The sequence below is a fragment of the Callospermophilus lateralis genome, chromosome 6 (assembly GCF_048772815.1).
Source record: "Callospermophilus lateralis isolate mCalLat2 chromosome 6, mCalLat2.hap1, whole genome shotgun sequence".
NCBI classification, from domain to species: Eukaryota; Metazoa; Chordata; class Mammalia; order Rodentia; family Sciuridae; genus Callospermophilus; species Callospermophilus lateralis.
The window spans coordinates 99,215,635-99,234,496 of record NC_135310.1 but is presented as its reverse complement, the minus strand read 5'-3'; the positions used below and the strand labels follow the sequence as shown (position 1 = coordinate 99,234,496).

General features: G+C 39.8%; 1 protein-coding gene across 10 annotated transcripts in view; it reads right to left on the bottom strand.

The window, feature by feature from the left end:
- Dst (dystonin) overlaps positions 1 to 18,326 on the bottom strand; it is a 345,440-nt gene extending 327,114 nt beyond the window's left edge. For 5 of the 10 annotated variants that reach the window (XM_076858540.2, XM_076858545.2, XM_076858542.2 and 2 more), the window contains exons 1-2: positions 18,292 to 18,326; positions 17,910 to 18,117 (exon numbers count right to left, since the gene is read on the bottom strand). In XM_076858540.2, coding sequence (XP_076714655.2) covers positions 17,910 to 18,117; positions 18,292 to 18,294 — 211 coding nt within the window. In that variant the 5' untranslated portion in view covers positions 18,295 to 18,326. Of the gene's footprint in view, positions 1 to 11,310; positions 11,772 to 17,909; positions 18,118 to 18,291 lie in introns of those variants that run through there. The other 5 variants (XM_076858543.2, XM_076858546.2, XM_076858551.2 and 2 more) reach the window with 2 other exon arrangements.
- Between the last annotated feature and the right edge of the window lie 536 nt (positions 18,327 to 18,862).

The following is an 18,862-nucleotide window of genomic DNA, read 5'->3' as shown; positions in this document are numbered from 1 at the left end:
TCAAGATACTATTTACACCACTACATAAATAAATGCATGAATCAGTCATTAAAAATGTTATGAAGTAATACTTCAGAGCATTAGAAAATATCATATGTTAAGTGAATAAACAGGAAATGGACCTTTATACACAGTCATCCAGTTTTTTAAATTTTATATATAAAGAAGAAAAAAGTAATGGAAAAAGAGAAAGAAATTTGTCAGAAAATTAATTTGGATTAAAAAAACTTGAGATTGGTTTCTTAATTCATATTTTATACACTTTATTTTCCAAAAATGTTAGCGAATTGTGTTACAAGTTTTCTTTCCATGTTCCCCCAACAATTTTCATAGTTCCTCCTTCAGCATTGAGTACTATAGAAATTATGTCTTGATAATCAATGGGATATCTGTACCTTTTCTGCCTAATTGTGTAAACCCCATAATTTGAATAGTTGCTTCAATCAACAATGCAAACAATAGGTAATGATAATTTTTCGCTCAAATATACTGTACTCTCGCCTTCCTAAATATATGGACAGAACTCTGCCAACAATGTCAGAATATAATCAACTGCTATTAACTTAAACTGAAACTATTCGCTTCTCACCAAATACCATAGAGCCCCTATGACTGATGACAATTTCTGGGTGCATTTAAGGATGGGCCACAATTATCTATAGTGTTTTCTAGACTAGTTTTCAGAAGATCAGAATTCTAGTCCCCAGACAGCAACCCAGGCAATGCAATCTTGGGAGCCCAATCTCCTTGGAATAAGGGCACTCCTGCCTTACTTGCCTCAGAGAACTGGTATAAAACTTAAATCTGATCTTACAAGTAAAACCATAGCGAGAAGGTCCTATAATGATTATGATCATCAATATAATACAGATTGAGGCAACCATGCTAAAAGTGTCTCATTCAATCTTTACATTTGTTGAGCCATGACTATATTTCTCACTATTAAACTCTAAGTTTTGATAATATATTTGTGATATAACAGAGTTCTTAAAAATGGAGCATAAAAATTTCAATTCATCACTGATTAGCTATAAGCAAAATCTGTCTGGTTTTAACAAAATATGAATTAAATCATTATAACAGTATTTTTCCCACTATGCAAAAAGAGTGAAGTGCAAGATTGGATTATGCAAATGAAATGGTAAGCTTGGAGGAAGGAACCTCTGCCCACATCACCCACCCCCACAGAGCAATACAAAACCACCCCCTCACAATGCCCTCTTTCAAATGCCAACCTTGCTTGTGAACACCCCCACCCCACCCTATGTGCAGATCCTGCCTCTAGAGTAGAGTTCACTCATCAATGCAGCCAGCTCCCCTTCCTCACCAAACTGTGCTCTTTAGGAGAATACTCAACGGTGACCCTCCTCCTGCTATAGACCCTGGATCCTTTGCAGTTTTTAAGCACAGGATCAATGATTATTGAGAATTAAACCACAAGTCCCAAATGTGTGAATATTTCCTCCCTGCCCCAAGTGCTCTTTTCCCAGTATTTCTAGGGAAATACCAAGTATAAAATATAATGAAGCTGGAGGAGAGGGGATAGTGTATGTACTCTGTTCACTTGAAGCATATAATCAATTTATTTCTGATTAGAAATACCAGAAGGGTTGGGAACAATGCAGCACAAATGTTTTTAGGAATGCTCTAATTGTAAAAGTATTCACTGCATTTATCATTTTAATTCTACTGAAGCACAAATTTAAATTTCTACATAACATTTTAAATGCAAAGGGATAGGTATTAAGTACATTTTTTTAACAAAATAACTGAAAGTGACCTAGCATCCTGCTTTCTGTAATTTAGAACCTTTTAATCCTGCTTTAGATCCTCCAATAATATTAAAAGAAAAAGTAAAAAGACTACAAAGTATCTATAGTAACTAAATTATTATAGCTTCTGAAATTGCCTGAAGGACAATTTTATAATGTTTTCCAAATAACTTTGCAAAACACCTTCATGAACATAAACCCTTGCTTAATAGAGTATAAAATTCATAACACATGTAAAATCAAACTGAGTTTCAATTACTCAGCTTTTCATCTACCAAGTATCAATCTTTTTAATCTTCTCTAGTTTCTGTTAGGTAAAGTTTCCACAAAGATCACAAGATGAACGATCAAATAGTTCTTTAATCATTCACTTTTTTCCTAGCAAAGGCAATTAGTAACTGGTGTTTTAGCATTCATGAATATGCAGGGGATGCGGATCTTCTAAAATATGCTATAAGCAAAATCGGGTAGCTTTGTTCTATATGAACTCATATTTTAAAAATCAAACATGACCATCTACATAAAAGCATTATATTAACTCTAAGGGGCAACAGCATACATTTTAGGTTCTGATATACTGTATACATACACATGACACCCACATCACCATAACAACTTTCTAAAAAATTACAGCTAACTACTTTTTATTCAACTCTATTTCAGATCACATTTTAAAAGAAGTCATCCAGTATCCTGAGTTTAACTTTCACATGTTTTGCAGGACATGACTACTGATTTCAGTCTGTCCTTAAAATAGAACAGTTCAACTAATTTTAGACTCAAGTGGTATACAGCATCATAGCTGCCAGCTAACTGGATACCTGAACTGCTGCGGCAGCCTGTATAGATACACCAAAGCAAACTGTCAGATTGCTGAACTCTGCGCCACCGGACACTGTGATGCAGCCAAAACACAACAGTACTTAATAACACTATGACCATAAGAAAGGAAATAACCAGGCCCCTACTTATCTAAATAATATCTATAACATGCAATAATATGAAAGCACCAAAAGGAGGTAATGATATAAAAAGCCTATGACCATTTGCAAAATATATGCCTAGTAAAGGAGTGGTAGCCAAAATTTATACAAGGATCTCTTAAAGCTCAACAGTAAGTACACAATCCCAATTGAAAGGTGGGCAAAAGCTCTGAGCAGACACCTCACCAAAGAAGATAAACAAATGGAAAATTATCACATGAAAAGATATTCAACATCATATGTCACTGGGGAACCGCAAATTAAAACTACAGTGAAATGTCACTACAACCTATTAGAATGGCTCAAATATAGAACAGTGACAACACTGATATGGTTTGAATAAACTCATATTGAGGTTTAATTCCTCAATGTGGCAGCCTCAGGAGGTGGGCCCTTTAAGAGGTGATTTGGTCATGGGGACACCACCCTCATGAACTGGATTGTTTTTGTCAAAAGACTGGATTACTTCTCCCAGGAGTGAATTATATCTCTGGGACTAGATCTGTTACCAAGAGAGTGAGTCTGGTACCTCCCCTTGTCTCTCTTGCACAAATGCTCCTGTACAAATCTGGTTCCCCTTTCCCCCTTTCTACTTCTGATATGGCACAGCATGGGGGCCCTCACCAGGCTGTCACATCTTACCAGATGTGGCAGCCTGAACTTGAACAGAATCATGAATCAAAATAATCCTTTTTTCTTTATAAATCATCCAGTCTCAGGAATTTTGTTACCATCAGATTAAGAAAAACACAGAATGCAGACAAGGACATGGAGCAACAGGAATTCTTTTATGTGGAAATGGAAAATGGGACCACTACTTCAGAAGAAAGCTTAGCAGATTCTGATAAAAGTAAACATACCATACAATCTAGCAATTGTACTCCTTTATCCAAATGACTTGAAAACTTATGTCCACACAAAAACCTGAACACAAATGTTTACATCAGCTTTTTTAAATAATTGACAAAAAAAAAAAAAAATGAAAGCAACCAAGATGCCCTTCAGTAGGTGAATGGATCAACTGTGGTACACTAGACAATGAGCTATTATTCAGCAATAAAACAATACTACTATATGATTCCAAATATATAACATTCTGGAAGAGGCAAAGCTACAGAAGCAGCAAAAAGATCAGGGGTTGTTCGGGGTTCAAGGGCTGGGGAAAGAACAGGTAGAATAGATTTTTTTTGGCAGTGAAACTATTCTGTATTGTATGTAATGACAGACACATGACATTATATATTAGTCAAAACCCACAGAACTGTACAACAGTGAACACTAATAGTAACTGTGGATCTTAGTGTAGCAAATGTACCACATCAATATGTCAATAGAGGGAAACTATGGGGAAGGAGAAAAAACATATTAGAACTAAAGTTTTTGTTCAACTCAGTTTCTCTTTAAACCTAAAATGTTTTGCCAGGCACAGTGGTGCACATTTTTAATCCCAATGGCTAGGAAAGCTGAGGCAGAAGGATTCAAGTTCAAAGCCAGCCTCAGCAATGGCAAGGCAAGGCACTAAGCAACTCAGTGAGACCCTGTCTCTAAATAAAATACAAAATAGGTCTAGGTATGTGGCTCAGTGGTCAAGGGCCCCTGAGTTCAATCCCTGGTACCAAAAAAAAAAAAAAAAAAATCTAAAATATAGTCTACTGATTATTGATTTTAAAAAAATGCTAAAAGGCTACTACTGGCCTAGAAGAAGTCAGAGCACTTGAATTCTTAAGTCAACTCAATCACTGGCTACCTATGTAATCTTTACTGCTCAGAATATTTCAAATGCCCTATTTTATCTATCACATTGGTTTAACAAATGTAGAATAAAATAAGCTACCAAGTAGCATTATTTCATGCCAAAATCAAGAATCCATATCATCACACTTGCATGGCCAGCATGGAAAACTGTAACACTAGATACAGGCCATGTTTTTAATTCCCTGTGACAATAGTATCTTTGTACAGTATCTTTAATACTAAGATCCACTGGGAAATATTTCCACCCACTAGAGAAAAATCAAGACTTTGTCAATTCCCTTTGACAGTTCCTTTCAGGAAACATTTCAGGCATGTCTCAAAGCAGCCACATTCACTGGTGACATTTACCAAAGTTAATTTTTTTCAAAATTTCTTCAAACTAAATATACACTGGAAATGCTCATATTAAAAATTTTATTTTCTTCTCATGGATATTTAATCATTAGAATCTAGCTAAGATAAAACATTTCAGGCTCCAAAATCTACTTAATATTTGAACTGGTATCTCTATGAACTTTTAAACTATTAATACTTATTCCATGCATCCATTTAAAACAGCTTAGAAAATTGTAGATTAAAATCAGATTCCATGCCTCTGTTTTATCTTATGTACAAGAAGGAGGATAACACATACTTTTAAGATCATTGCAGGGACTACATGAGATTTTTTTTTTTTTTTTTTTAAGAGACAAGACTTGAGCCAGGCATGATGGTGCACACCTGTAATTCCAGAAACTTGGAGGCTGAGACAGTAGGGACAGCAAGTTCAAGGCCAGCCTCAGCAGTTTAGTGAGAGCCTGTCTCAAAATAAATTTTTTTTTTTTTAAAAAAAGGGCTAGGGATGTAGCTCAATGTTAAGTGCCCCTGGGCTCAATACCCAGAAAAAAAAGTAAAACTAAGAAAATCAGATTCCTAGTAAAAAAATGTTCTCATAAAATATTTGCAATATTTCCAAGTCCATGTAATGAAATTCAAAATATACAGCTTTATGTCAAATATACACTGATGTTCAAATGCCACTGCTATCATCACTGACAGCTATATGATTTCAGAAAAAGTCTCTAAGCCTTAATATCCTTATTTATGAAAAGGCAGCAGTTGCGAAAAGAGAATTAAAGTTCTAATTTAGAAGCTATTTTAATATTACAGTCTCCTCCTAACTTGTGTCCTGCCTCCTAGGTATTCCTTCTGCTCAGACCTCCACACTGCTACCAGTTACCTCACTGGTCATCCTGCTGAGGGTCACCAAGGGTTCCCCTGTCCAAAAGGCCGAATCCAGTCCTGAATATGGCATTCAAGACCCTTTTCAATATGGCCCAGCATAACTCTCCATCATTCATCCACTTTCATATAACTTCTACCCAATTACTTCCCTCAGACCTCCTCTGCCCAGCAGCCAAAACTCAAAATGGATTCTGGGGTTATGCCAGTGAGGTGGAACAGTTACGATAGGATCTCATCTTGCAGTTTTCCTCCTGATACTTTTACCTTTTCAACAAAATCTCACTTGACCCCAAGCACAAAGCTTTCTCCTAACACTCAACTTAAGCAGATTTATTTGCTTCCTCTTTGGGAGATATGGAAATAGGGTGGAAAACATCAGCAAATAAAATGGTTAAAAAGTAGACCAAAAGAGAAGGCTGGTTCATTTGATAATTTATAGAAACAATGATATACCTCAGCAAATGCCTGAAATTCCTTTTTGAAAGTAAAGAGAAAGTAATCACAAAATTACGAGGAGCCAAGAAATGGATATGGAAGTCTTTTCTTTCATTCAAAAGTCATTATAGGCGGCTGGGGATATAGCTCAGTTGGTAGAATGCCTGCCTCGCATGCACAAGGCCCTGGATTCAATTCCCAGCACCAAAAAAAAAAAAAAAAAAAAAAAAAAAATGTCATTATAGAGAGAGAAGTACCAAGCATGTAACAGAAGACTCTGGGTTTCTTTTTAATTAATAAACATTCTGAAGTACAAATCATCTCGCCCTTGATTTGCTCCACTGGGTTTAGAGAGTTGGATGATTCACATACATTTTCAGTACTCGTACTCAGGTGTGGAACTAGAACAGAATGACAGGGCAGCCTATCTAGTCCATCTTTGATTGCCTCTATAGCCGCAGATGTTTTCATAATCTTCAATTTCATGACTATACTTTAGTAGAATGCTCCATCTCCCCACAGAGCCAGGCTCCTGAGGCACAGGAGACCCAAAGGCAGAAATACAAAAGCTTCGTTGCTTAACTACAAAATAACCAGTAACTAATAAACTGCTCTCACCTCTTCTCCTTGCATTTATTACCCAAAACTGTGTTGAACCCATAAATAACCATCTCCAAATGGCCCAAATTTAAAAAAAAAAAAATTACAAGCTTTAAAAAGCATGAAGCTTTCTTTTTTAAATACCTGACTAAAGAAAAGTTGAAGTAATGCCAAATCAGAACAAAAGAAAATAAAAACAGCACCAGTATATGTGAAGTTCAAAGTTAAATTCACTAACAATATCTCATAGTTGCTCACATTCCTGAACTAGTATGTTCTCCTCATGGCACGAGGCATAAACAAGTTCTTTAGCCTATTTAAACTCTAATTATTTTGTGGAATTTATTTTTCAAATCAATGTTGTAACATTATGAAGCATTCAATTTTGTCATTTTGAAAATCTTCAGAGAAGTCAATGGAGCTCTCAGATGTTCCCTCAAACTTCAGTGAAGTCAAATGTATTGCGTTATGGTTGTTAATATGTGTCCCAACTTCAAGTTTCCAATTTCAGCACAGACAGTTTATCCTCTGTGTGCCAGACACTTGCTGATTGCAAAGCCAGTAGCCATCTTTCCTTTTTCTGTACAAACACAACTTCAGTTTGGATCAGGGCACAAAATTCTTAAAATTTAAGCTTAAAAATCTATACTTCCTACCTTGCAGATGGGGGTGACCCCTCAAACAGTTCTCACGTGGAACTGAAACACAAGGGTTGGTAGAGAAGCAGCTATCTTGTGATCACAAAACAACCACATAATATGCTGTAAGTGCTCAAGAAAGGTCCCTCTTAGCAAGTGAAAATAGTCCATACCCCTGACCTGCCTACCTTGCATTTCCCAGTACCTATGAAAAAGAAAACATCTATTTGGTTAAGCACCTGTTTCTGATAGAAACAGCCAAAATCTCAAGGAACACTCAACAGATTAAACCTGTTTCATTTTTAACAGAAAAGGCCCAGATGTATACTGTTATAACTAGCTACACCATTACATTATCTTGATGCAGCACAGATTTCACCTATTATATAACTATCAAACCATGAATATGCTTTGGTAGAATGCTCCATCTCCCCATAGAGCCAGGCTCCTGAGGCACAGGGACCCAAAGGCAGAAATACAAAAGCTTCGTTGCTTTTGTATGAATATATCCTGAGCAGATGAAATATAAAATCAAGTGTTTGTAGAGTCCTGGAAACCAAGTGAAAACCATTGAGCAACATCACAGGTATGTTATAAATAGGGAGAGAAATCCCCCCAAACCTTTATACTTCAACATTCAATTCACCTGAACAACAGGGTTGGTTTACCAATCACATGTCTAGGGAGGCCATGAAACTGAACTGAAAAGGAAGACTATGGTAGTCCTAGATGCTTCTGACACCATGCACATGAGCAATTACCCAGTGAAATAATAAAATCGTTGGGTTTAAGTGATATTATATATAACTAACTAAACTGTCCATTCAGCTTTCAGAGAGAATAATGTAATGCTTTTACTACAGTTGTCTAGGAAAAGCATTAATTTCAGATCAATGAAAAAATAACCATTTTGTCAGACCAAAATAATTTAACATTTTAGAAATAAGTCTAAAATGGATAGAATAAAATTTACTGGGTTCACACTGATTATCTAATTTTCTCACTTAACATCATATAAAAGAGTAACAATGTGCTAGGAAAAAAAATCTTTCAATAACAATTTCACAGATTAAAGTAATAGCTAATTAATTTAATTATTTATAATAGTATAAATTAGTTTCCTTATGCTTGAGAAGGATGACAAGAGAGATCATTATGCATCTTTTATGTTCAGCCCTACTAAAATATGTTATGTATTATACAGTAAATACACTGGAAAATTAACTATATAGAAAAGTTAATAACATGGACAACTTCTAGCACAAACAAAAATAGTCATATTTTATTAAAATATATATCTTAATTCTCCCTGACTTTGGTATCAACTGAAGTAATATTTTTTATGGTCCTAAATATTTTGATTATGAATATATTTTATAAGTAACAGGACTAAAATATGAACTAAACACAGAACCCTTCTTTGTAGTACATAACTCTCTGTGTTATTCTAACTCAGCAAACAGTTGCCTATTTTTACTCAGAAGTAAGGACCAAAGCAAGACACAAGAATAGACCACACCATAAATAATTAGGGCTCATTCGACACTATCTCGTTTTTCTACAGAGGGCCTGGTTTGAAGTACTTCCAAGACTGTCCCAGGACAAGGCCTAGCAAAACTCTCAACTTCTAAATCCAATATTCACAATTCCTAACATTTTACACTATTATAATTCTACATTTCTGGCATCAGGCAAATTATGAATTTGCTCCAGCTGACTCTACCACTTACAGTGCTCAACAGCTGGGGCATATGATAACTTGGCAACCTGAGAATACACCAAATGAATGCAAACTCATTCTGTACCCAAGGAACTTTGTCAGAAATAAAAAAATCAGAATAATCGCTTGTAAGTTCAAATGAGAACATAAAAATTTTTGAACAATGTATGATTTCAGAAAATGAGCAACTGTATTTTCAAAGTTTAGTGAACTGACACTCCCTATTCAAAGTCTACAATTCTTTTCTGATTAGATCAGCCCCCATAGCAAGTCATCAGGATAATAAGCACTGTAGTGAAGTCATCGTATTGGATACTGATGGGAAGTTGTAACTGGCTTCCAAACACATGGGGAAACAATGAATTTTCCAGATCTCTAGCTTTTCATGAAATACACTGGCCAATACGCTGGCTTTCTTTTCCAAGACTAAATGAAATATAGAACATCTATAAAACAAAGTACAAACTGATGACCTAAGCATTTCAAAACCACAAAGAAAATGAGGGAAGTATTCCTCACTTTTTCAGTGGAATCTTGAGCAAAATGTTTAAATAAGTATATGTTGGTAAGGTTATGGTTAAAATGAAGGCTAATGTAAAGTACAATGGGCTTCAGAGCTTGAATTTGCTTGTATTTACAAAGGCAAATAAAGACAAGTTTCTAAACAACGTCTGCTTCCTCCGTTACCTGAAATCACTCACATATCAATGATGCAGAACTTTATGTGACAAAAAAAATCATACACCTGTAATTTCCTCCAAAAGCATAAAATATATACACTGTAGAGCTTTCAGACTTTTTTCTTCCAGACTTTATAGAACACAGATGAATTTCTTATGAGGCTTAAGGTTTACTAATCTACATAGTAATATACTCATTTTTAAAGTTCTCGAGACAACTGATTAAGAAGCTTATTTTAAAATGGAAATACAGAGGTAAACAATTACACACACACATACAAATGGTACAAATGTGCTTTAGCCTAAAATATCATTGCACTTGCTCAGTGGCAGTATTATACACAATAGAGTCTTGGCACAAAGGAATTCCAGTTGTGTGTTTACAAAATTCCATGTGGGTTGTAAGAATTTCACTTATAAAATATATTCTAGAAAAAGATAAAACATGAATGTGGATAGATTTTGAGCTTTGGGGAGATTTGAATTGTGTTATTCAGTTCAGGATTTTATATTTCTACTTTCTACTAAAAGAAAGAGATTGTATGCATTTTAAACATACAATTCCATTCAATTTACAGAAATTGAGTTACCAAACTCAAAGCATGTTCAAAAGATGCAAAAGCCATTTGAACCCAATCCATGGAAAAGACACTATTCACATTAGTATACACACACACACTTGTGAGCTATCTTTGGGTACAGGGTGTTTTGGGAGTCACAATAAGAAGACAGTCTATGCACACTTAAAAAATAATTTCAAGGCGCAAAAAGCTCTTAAAAGGTGTGATATCTATTTTCTCTAACATTTAACTACAAAATAAACATAATACTAAAATATCAATATTTGTCAGGCTGGCATAGAATTTTCTGCACTTAAAAGATAGGAAGAAAAAATCTCAAAATATACTTCTTTAAATTTACAACAAACTCACTGAATAAGGTCTTTCATCCATCAGGCTATTAAATAATTTTTGCCATATGCCAGAATAAGCACACAGGCACAAACCGTAAACTTTTTTCAGATAAGTAAAATTATTTTAAGGAAAATGATTCGGTGCTACTCTCAGCAGCAAATGGGCTATGTATTTAAGATCACGAGAATCTTTTTAATAGAACTAATCAGCACCCCATGCCAAAGGAAGAATAGCAAGGCTTTAGTAATCCCAGAGAGAATTAATCAGTATCCACCATCCCAGGAAGAATTATGATTATGCTCAGTACTTAAGAGCTTTTATAAAGGAAGAGAAAATGCAATGAGCTTCTTGGAAACCAACCTCCCTCCCCCATTCTATCGCCTATCCAAGGGCGTCTCCGGACCATCGCCCACCACACCCAGCGTTGGGAGTACTGGATCCCATCCAAAAGCACCTGGGCCATACCCAAGATCGGTTCAGACACCTGTTTACAAGTGCCCCAGCAGTGGTGGCTCTGGTTAAGGAAAGGTAACGGTTGCCTCGCCGGTCCGTGCCCAAACGCGCAGCCTCAGCGCAGGGGACTACATACCTTTGTACCTCTCCAGGACATCCTCGTAGGCCTGGAGGTACTCCTGCTCCTCTACGTACAGGTAAGCAGCAGGGGAGAGGTAACCCGCCATGCCCAAGTTTATTTAAACGATGACTGGCCAATTCCCCTCTTCCCTTCGTAACCCCAGGACAGTATGGTAGTCAGCAAGACCCAGCCTTGGGAACTGGAAAAGAGGAAGGAGCAGCAGACAAGGGGAAGAAGGCTGAAGCCGCCGGCGCAAGGCAGGGGTGCGAGGGGCGGCGGGCGCCGGCAGAGGAAACGCCCAGGCCCCCTGGAGGGCCGCGGTGCGGGCCGCGCGGCTCCCGGGGAGCCAGAGTCCCTCTTAGGTTTCAGCAGCGACAAATCCCGGCGAGTTCGGGGGCGGTAACGAGCAGCGCCAAGCCACGCTGAGGAGCTGAAAGCGCGGCGGGGGCGGGCGGGCGCTGGCGGGCGCCGGGACCCTCTGCGGCCAGCGCGGCAGGCACCCTCGCCCGGCGCAGGGCGCCTTCTCCGGGCCCGACGGAGGCCGCGGCGGCGGTGCAGGAGGACGGGCGCGCTGCCTCCGCCCGGGATGCTGCGCGGCGCATCTGCGGCATTTCCTGGCCGCCGCTCTGCAGACACTCGCCCGCGCCCCGGGAGAGAGGGAGGGAGGAGGGCGGGGGACGGAAGGGAGGGGGCGAGCGCGGCGGTCAGCGCCCCGGCGGGCTGGGCTCCGGCCCCGGCGCCGCCCGGCCCCTCCCTTCCAAGCAGAACCGCAACGATCCCCGGGACCCCTCCCCCGGTCCGCCCACCCGGTTGACAGCGCGGCCAAGCACGCCCACCCCCGGACACTGGCTGCCTGGCCCCTGATCCCCAAAAGCCACGTTTCTATTTGGGACCTACAACAGGTGCCTGGAAACAAAGCCACAGATCAGGGCCACCGATGTGCGCAGCCCCCTGCCGAAAAGTCAGCAGTACTCCCCGGGGAAGGGGTGACATGGAGGAATGTGGGAAACACTTTTTTCAACCCGTCTTATGGCAAAGGAAGACTCGAGTCACTCTGAGGCAGCACTGTGGGGGTAGGGCACTGGGGTCCTCGCCCGGGGACATCACGGAGCGGGGCGGGATGGCCTCTGCAGGTGGCCCGGCGCATCAGGGCCTGACAGGCCTGCCGCGCCTGCGCCTTCGCCCCTGGCCGCCCAGCGGCGGCCCAAGGACCAGCCCTGGGTCCCTCCCTTCTGCCCCCCAGAGCCCGCCAGCGCATCTGCCACTGTGCTCCGCAGAGAACCTACGGATTCATAACATCCCCAGATTACTTTGACACCTTCCTCTTTTTCTTTACTTATTATTCACTCCGCATAGTACTAGTATCCATTAAATTGAGTAAAATGAGTATAGTTCCCTGAAATTTGAAATGTCATATACTAAAATGCCCCGGCTAGTTTAAAAGTCCAATGAAGGAACCAGTTGGTACCCAGGCTTGTCAATAGATATGTTTAAGAATAATGACTGAAAAGGAGATAACTGGTGAACTAAGTTGACAAAACTATATCATTACATTATGTGCATGTACAAATATATAACAAAGAAGTCCACTGTTATGTGTAATTATAATTCAATAATGAAAAAAAGAATGATGACTGAAGTCAGGCTAGCTTGATTGGAATCCTAGCCACTCACTAACTGCCTGACCAGGACAAATTACTTAGACTCCCTGAGCCTCTCTTCCTCAGGAAAAATATAGTTGATAACATTCCTAACTCATAGAACTCTAAGAGTAAATGGGGTTTTGAAGAGTGCCTGGCACCCAAGCAACACTATATACATGCTGAGTAGCCATGAATACTATTTTTTTTGAACTTTGGTACCTGGGATTGTTCCCCAGGGGTGCTTAACCACTGAGCTACATGCCCAAGCCCTTTTTATATTTTGAGACAGGGTCTCACTAAACTGCTGAGGCTGACTTGGCACTTGCCATCCTTCTGCCTCAGCCTCCCACTTCACTGGGATTATAAATGTGCACCACCACCTCCAGTTTACTATTCTTGCTGTAATTAGATAAATCAGTTCACTGATGACCATCCTTAACCTCTTGTCTTAATCATCCCTCCCGATTCCACCTTTCATATGTACTGACCTTTTGTCCTTGATGATTTCTTTCTTTTTGATACTGGGTTGTGAAATGTGGACCATTTTCTATTAACTCTTAAATAAAAATGAGTTACTCTTGAAAAAAAGACTACATTCTCTTGGAAAATGCATTTTACTTCAGCTAGAACTAGAGCACTTAGCTCCTCCTCAGCAACTGGCCTACTTTAATTACTCCAAATAAAGCAAGACCACATCTCTCTTTTTTACCTAGACCACTCACTTATGCTCTGAGTTTGATCCCTTCTCCCACTAACCTTTAAAGATCTTGAGAGTTTCCACAAAAAAGCAACTGAATAGGCATGCATGTGCACATTAGTTCCTGAAATAACAAACAGGTGTCTACAGAACACCTTCTTGAAATGAAAGGGTTAGCAAGTAAATCTCTAACAGTTATTCCACTTAGAGACCACACTTGTACAGACATAGGTCATTCTAAACTGTCTTGCCTCCCTCGAAATGAGTAAGGTCATTGAAGGCATAGTTGACGTCTTCATCAGAAACTGAATCCAAGAGCATCCAGTTCTATGAATACAGACTCAGTGCACATTTAGTGATTTTTAACTAAGAAGAAGCTAGTCAAAATGAGCAGAAGCAGTATTGAGAGTTGTTTGTAAAACAGCCTCTGCCCCAAGCATTCTTGGAATGGTAATATTGGGTCGATGTACTAATAATAATAGTGTATTCCCCAGGGAAAGGACAAAAGCATAGCAGCAAAGAATCTGGCCTCAGGAGTCAAGACTGACTGAATACAGATCCCAGCCCTATGACCTTGGGACATTTATCCTCCATCCTCCTCCCTCAGTAAATTCTGAACTGAAAAATGGAGAAAATCTCAGTACCTACTTCATAGGACTCTCAGGAGGCCTAAATGAAATAACATTGTAAATGCTTAGAACAGCATCTGGCCATCAGTAAGTTATCATTTATAGAGCATTTCCCATGTGCCAAGGAATTTACAAAACATTTTGTATTCACCATCTTCATTGTCACAACAATTATGCTTTGATAAAGAAACTGAAGTTAAGAGAATTTCAATAAATCGTACAAGCAAAACACTAGTGAGAGAGAAGGAATTAAAATCCAAGTTTGCCTAATTCCAGAGTCTGAGCTTTGATCATTCAATGCTAACTTCAAAACTTCTTATTTTAAAACAATATCGGGGTTGGAGCTGTAACCCACTGGCAGAGTGCTTACCTAGCCACATGTGAGGCACTGGGTTCAATCCTTAGCACCACATAAAAATAAAAGCATGCTGTCCATCTACAACTAACAAAAAAAATTTTAAATACTAATATCAGTAATAAACAATGTACTTCAAGTCTGAAAAACTCAACTTATCTTGTAGCTAAGAACAGCAGATTTGTATTATTCATATATAAAAGGCATTTTTACAATGGGTACTACAAAGCCCCCTTCTTTACCTCTTGTTATTTTATTCCCACACTGACCCTGAGAAATAGGAAGTGAATATATTATAGTCTCAGATTTTAATATAATGAAGCTACAATAAATGAACAAGCACTTTTAAAAATATACAGTGTGACTGGGAGTATAGCTCAGCGGTAGAGCACTTGCCTAACATACACCAGGGTCTGGGTCTTGAAAATCTTTCAGAGGTTCTCCACCTTTATAGCATAAATAGCGCCTCAGTACTGCATGCAATCACCCACAGAGTTTCTGCCATTCTCTTCAGAACGATGTGCACAGTCACACACGGTACTTGCAGCTCCATTTAAACAGATCTCTCCACCTTTGTTCATGTAGTTCTGTCCCTTTGAAGTGGCAGTAGCTTTCACCCTAATTCCCTCAAGCTCTTTAAATCTCAGCTCTAGTGGCACTTCCTCTCAGGAACCTTTCAGGAACCTGCCATGCCTCCCTCCACCCAACCCCAAGTTAATTAGAATCTCCTCTGGATTCTTTAAATGTTAGGTGCTGCAGCCATTTCAACTAATTTCTCCAACCAAGGTGTAACTCTCTGACAACACATTCATTTATCATATTAAACTAACTTTTTGAAGGTAGAACTGTGTGCAATTCTCCATTTTCTTGCAGAAGCTTAGTCAGTATTATTCAATGTGGATGAATTAAAGTATCCCACGGGCCATATGGTCTTTTTAACTCAATAGGCATTTTCATAATCTTCCACTTTTATGGCCTTAAAAAAAAATTCAACCATCTCCTCTTTTATTACAAACATCCTCAAACCATTTCTGAATGTCACCCTAAGTCTTACAAGAGATGAATTTCAAAAAGGGATGAGTTTCAAGGACACTATGAAAATGTGCAATAAAATTAGAAATAGAATTTTTAAGGATATGTTTTCAAACTGTCCACAGCACCAGATTCCCTTAGATAAATGGTACCCTGATCACCACATTGGATAATCAGTGGTCAATTTAATTCATATCTGAATCTCATAATTCAGCTACATCAAGAATTTAACAAATATTTATGGACTGAGTATGTCATCTATGTAGGATTATTGCTTAGGATTTGTATTACAAACATTCAATTTGCCAGTATTTATCTAAAAGAGTAGTACACTTCCATACTGTTTGTTGTTTCATTTTATTTTGACTTATTTTTGAACCATTAGCATAATATTTAAAAGTCAATAACTTTGAGGTCTCAACCACCCATTTCATAGCCATCCCCACAAACTCAGTGGACATTTCACACTAAATAATACATGGTCCCTGCCTTTAAGGTGTCTATCATTATTACCTGTATGTCCAATGTCTCCTGTTAAAACTCCCAGTTCTCCCATTCCTTCCCTGCCTACAGTGAACACTGCGGGTTGGTCACAACTTCTCATGTCTTATGCCAGGTAGTCTCCCCCAAGTTGTATAATCTCATTCCCCAACAAACACCTACCTGTTCTTCTCTCACTACCAAAAGCAAACTATCCACCTTTTGTAGAAACACACAGGATCCTGTTTTGATGCCCCACGCTTGCCATGGGCCCCAACAACTCCCACATACCCTCCTTTCACTATTTTCTCTTTCTACTGAGGCAAATAACAGGTGTGGACAATGTCACCTCACTCTTGAGCCTCAGACCTACAGGACGGTTTCAACCAGGCAAGGAGGCAGGCCTGAGTGACTAAACACTTTTTGGTGTTTGAAGAGGGTAAGAGGGGGTTGAAAGCCAAGACCAAGGCCACCTCTGCTCACACTCACTTGGATCCCAGCCTCCAGCCTCCCTCCTCCTCCCCTTTCCCACTCCACCCCTCCTCTCCAATGGCTGGCTGAGCCCAGCCAGCATCTCACAACAGAAGCCAAAAGAAGCTCAAGGCTGTTGCCTCAGAAACCCTGACTAGAGAATGACTGGCTAGGCTCTGTTTGTTTTTCCCGTAATCAGAAAATCCCAATGGGGGAACCCTAAGGGGGTTCTCAGCTGCCTTGGTGGTTGTAATCTGGGTCTATACCTTCCAGGCCCTTGTAGAAAACATCCCAACTTTGCCATTATCTTGGGAAGCAAAAGAAACTGTGAGGGGAAGGCCTCCCAAAGTTAGGTGTGGGGAAGAGGGGAGGAAAGGAGACCTGAACCTCAGGCTGCGGAAACAAACTCAGAAAACATCTAGCCTTTGGCCTATGCAAGAGAATGCCCAAGGACATACTCCATTCAGCCCAGTAACCATTTCCAAGAAGAAGAAAAAAAAAATATTGAGGGGATGGAGGAACAACCAGCCCTGGAAGCAACTCTCAGGCAGAGAACAAATATAAACAAACCACAGGACACTGCAGGATAGGAGGGTTTATTTCCACAGTGTTCTCAACTGTCAGCTGGGTAAAACAAGCCATCACTTCTGGGTCAGCTTTTACAGCCAAGCAAGAGAATACCAGAATACCAGAAACACTGGCACCTCCCATATATTAATTCATCAGAAATACTTGATGGCTAAACCCTCAAAAGCACTAGGAACAGAAAGCTGCTGTGGATACATGATGCTGACAGAGACGCTACATTAAAAAAAAAAAAAAAAAAAAGACATCCAAGTTGCTGGAAATAAGCTCTGCAATCCTGGGTACCAAAACTCATGTCTCTACTTGAGTTAAATCTGCGTAGCTCAGTGCCCCTGAGCAAAAATGAAAATGAAGGCTGTTCTATCACAGCTTCCAGCAAATACAAGAAGAATCACTGGAGTTCATACTTTCAGGCTGCCTGCTTGGCTACAGCATGTAAATAGGAAAGTTTAAGATAGATGTCTGTAAATATTTCCTTGCATTTTTAATAAATGGATTCATCCAACCAGAAAGCAGGGCCAAACAGCTTAGTCACCAGCAGGCAGGCAAATTGCTCTATCGGTAAAAGGAGGCACAATGTAAACACAGTCATTTTCCTCCCCCACCCTGAGGTAAAATTACTGCCCAGTGCATCAGCTCCCAGATGTGGCCTCCAAGGGAACAGATGGGTGCATTTCCGCAACTCTCATCCCCACTCCATCCCCTTCAGAGGATGCGCTTACCTGCGATCCTAAGCACAGCCCTCTCAGCAGGGTCCAGCACGGAGCCCCCCTGAATCTTTCTTTTCGATCTCTCATGTTTAGGCAAATTCCAGGGTAAGGTGTCTCCCGGAGCTGGAGATGCCGAGCCGGATTTCTGGCTGAAATCATCCTCGTCAGAAAAATCCGCAGAGGAAGACATAGAGCAGCGATAGGACGCGTTCCCGGAACTCTATAGAGGATGACATAGAAAAAAAGCATTAACAGAAAAACACTCACATAAGCTCATCGATTCAAGCAGCGCATCCCCCTCCCCACCACCACCACCACTGGGTCCGGCATTCTGCACCATCCTCAGAGATTTAGGGATGTACACAAACAAAATAAAATGAAACCCAGGGCTCACCATGTTTTCTTGGTCAAGTCTCCAAAACAGTAGAAACAATACCCAGGCGGTTCCAATACATGAAGATTTGCACGGAAGAAGTGTGTGGCCTGCGGTCCGGCCACCAGCTCACAAATGACTGGCCCAACAATGAAGCCAGAATCAACAGCCTTCCTGTTACAAATCTATAGTATTTGGCTCCCCCACCAGGACAGGAGAAACATTTTCCGTTCCTAGACTGCTGGTTAATTCATTAACGCAACTAACTCAAGTTTCAAAAACAAAGCACAAATGCAGGATGTAGGGTCCCAATTCCTTTCCGTTTCAAGTCGCCTCACCACCGGAGCCTTCTTTTAACTAGTTGAAAGCCCCGTGTCCTCTTTATTCATTTTTCTTCATGAGACTGAAGCAGGTTCCCAGAAAAGAGCAAGGAGGGAGGGAGGGCTGATTCTGGGAAGAGCCTTTTCTTAAGACCAGGAGAACACAAAAGAGTGTTTTCAGAAGCCTAGGGCAGCTCCAATAAACAAATATCTAAACTCGGTTTAGGATCTTGACATAACTTAAACTTCTAGCATCGTAACAGCTGCCAATA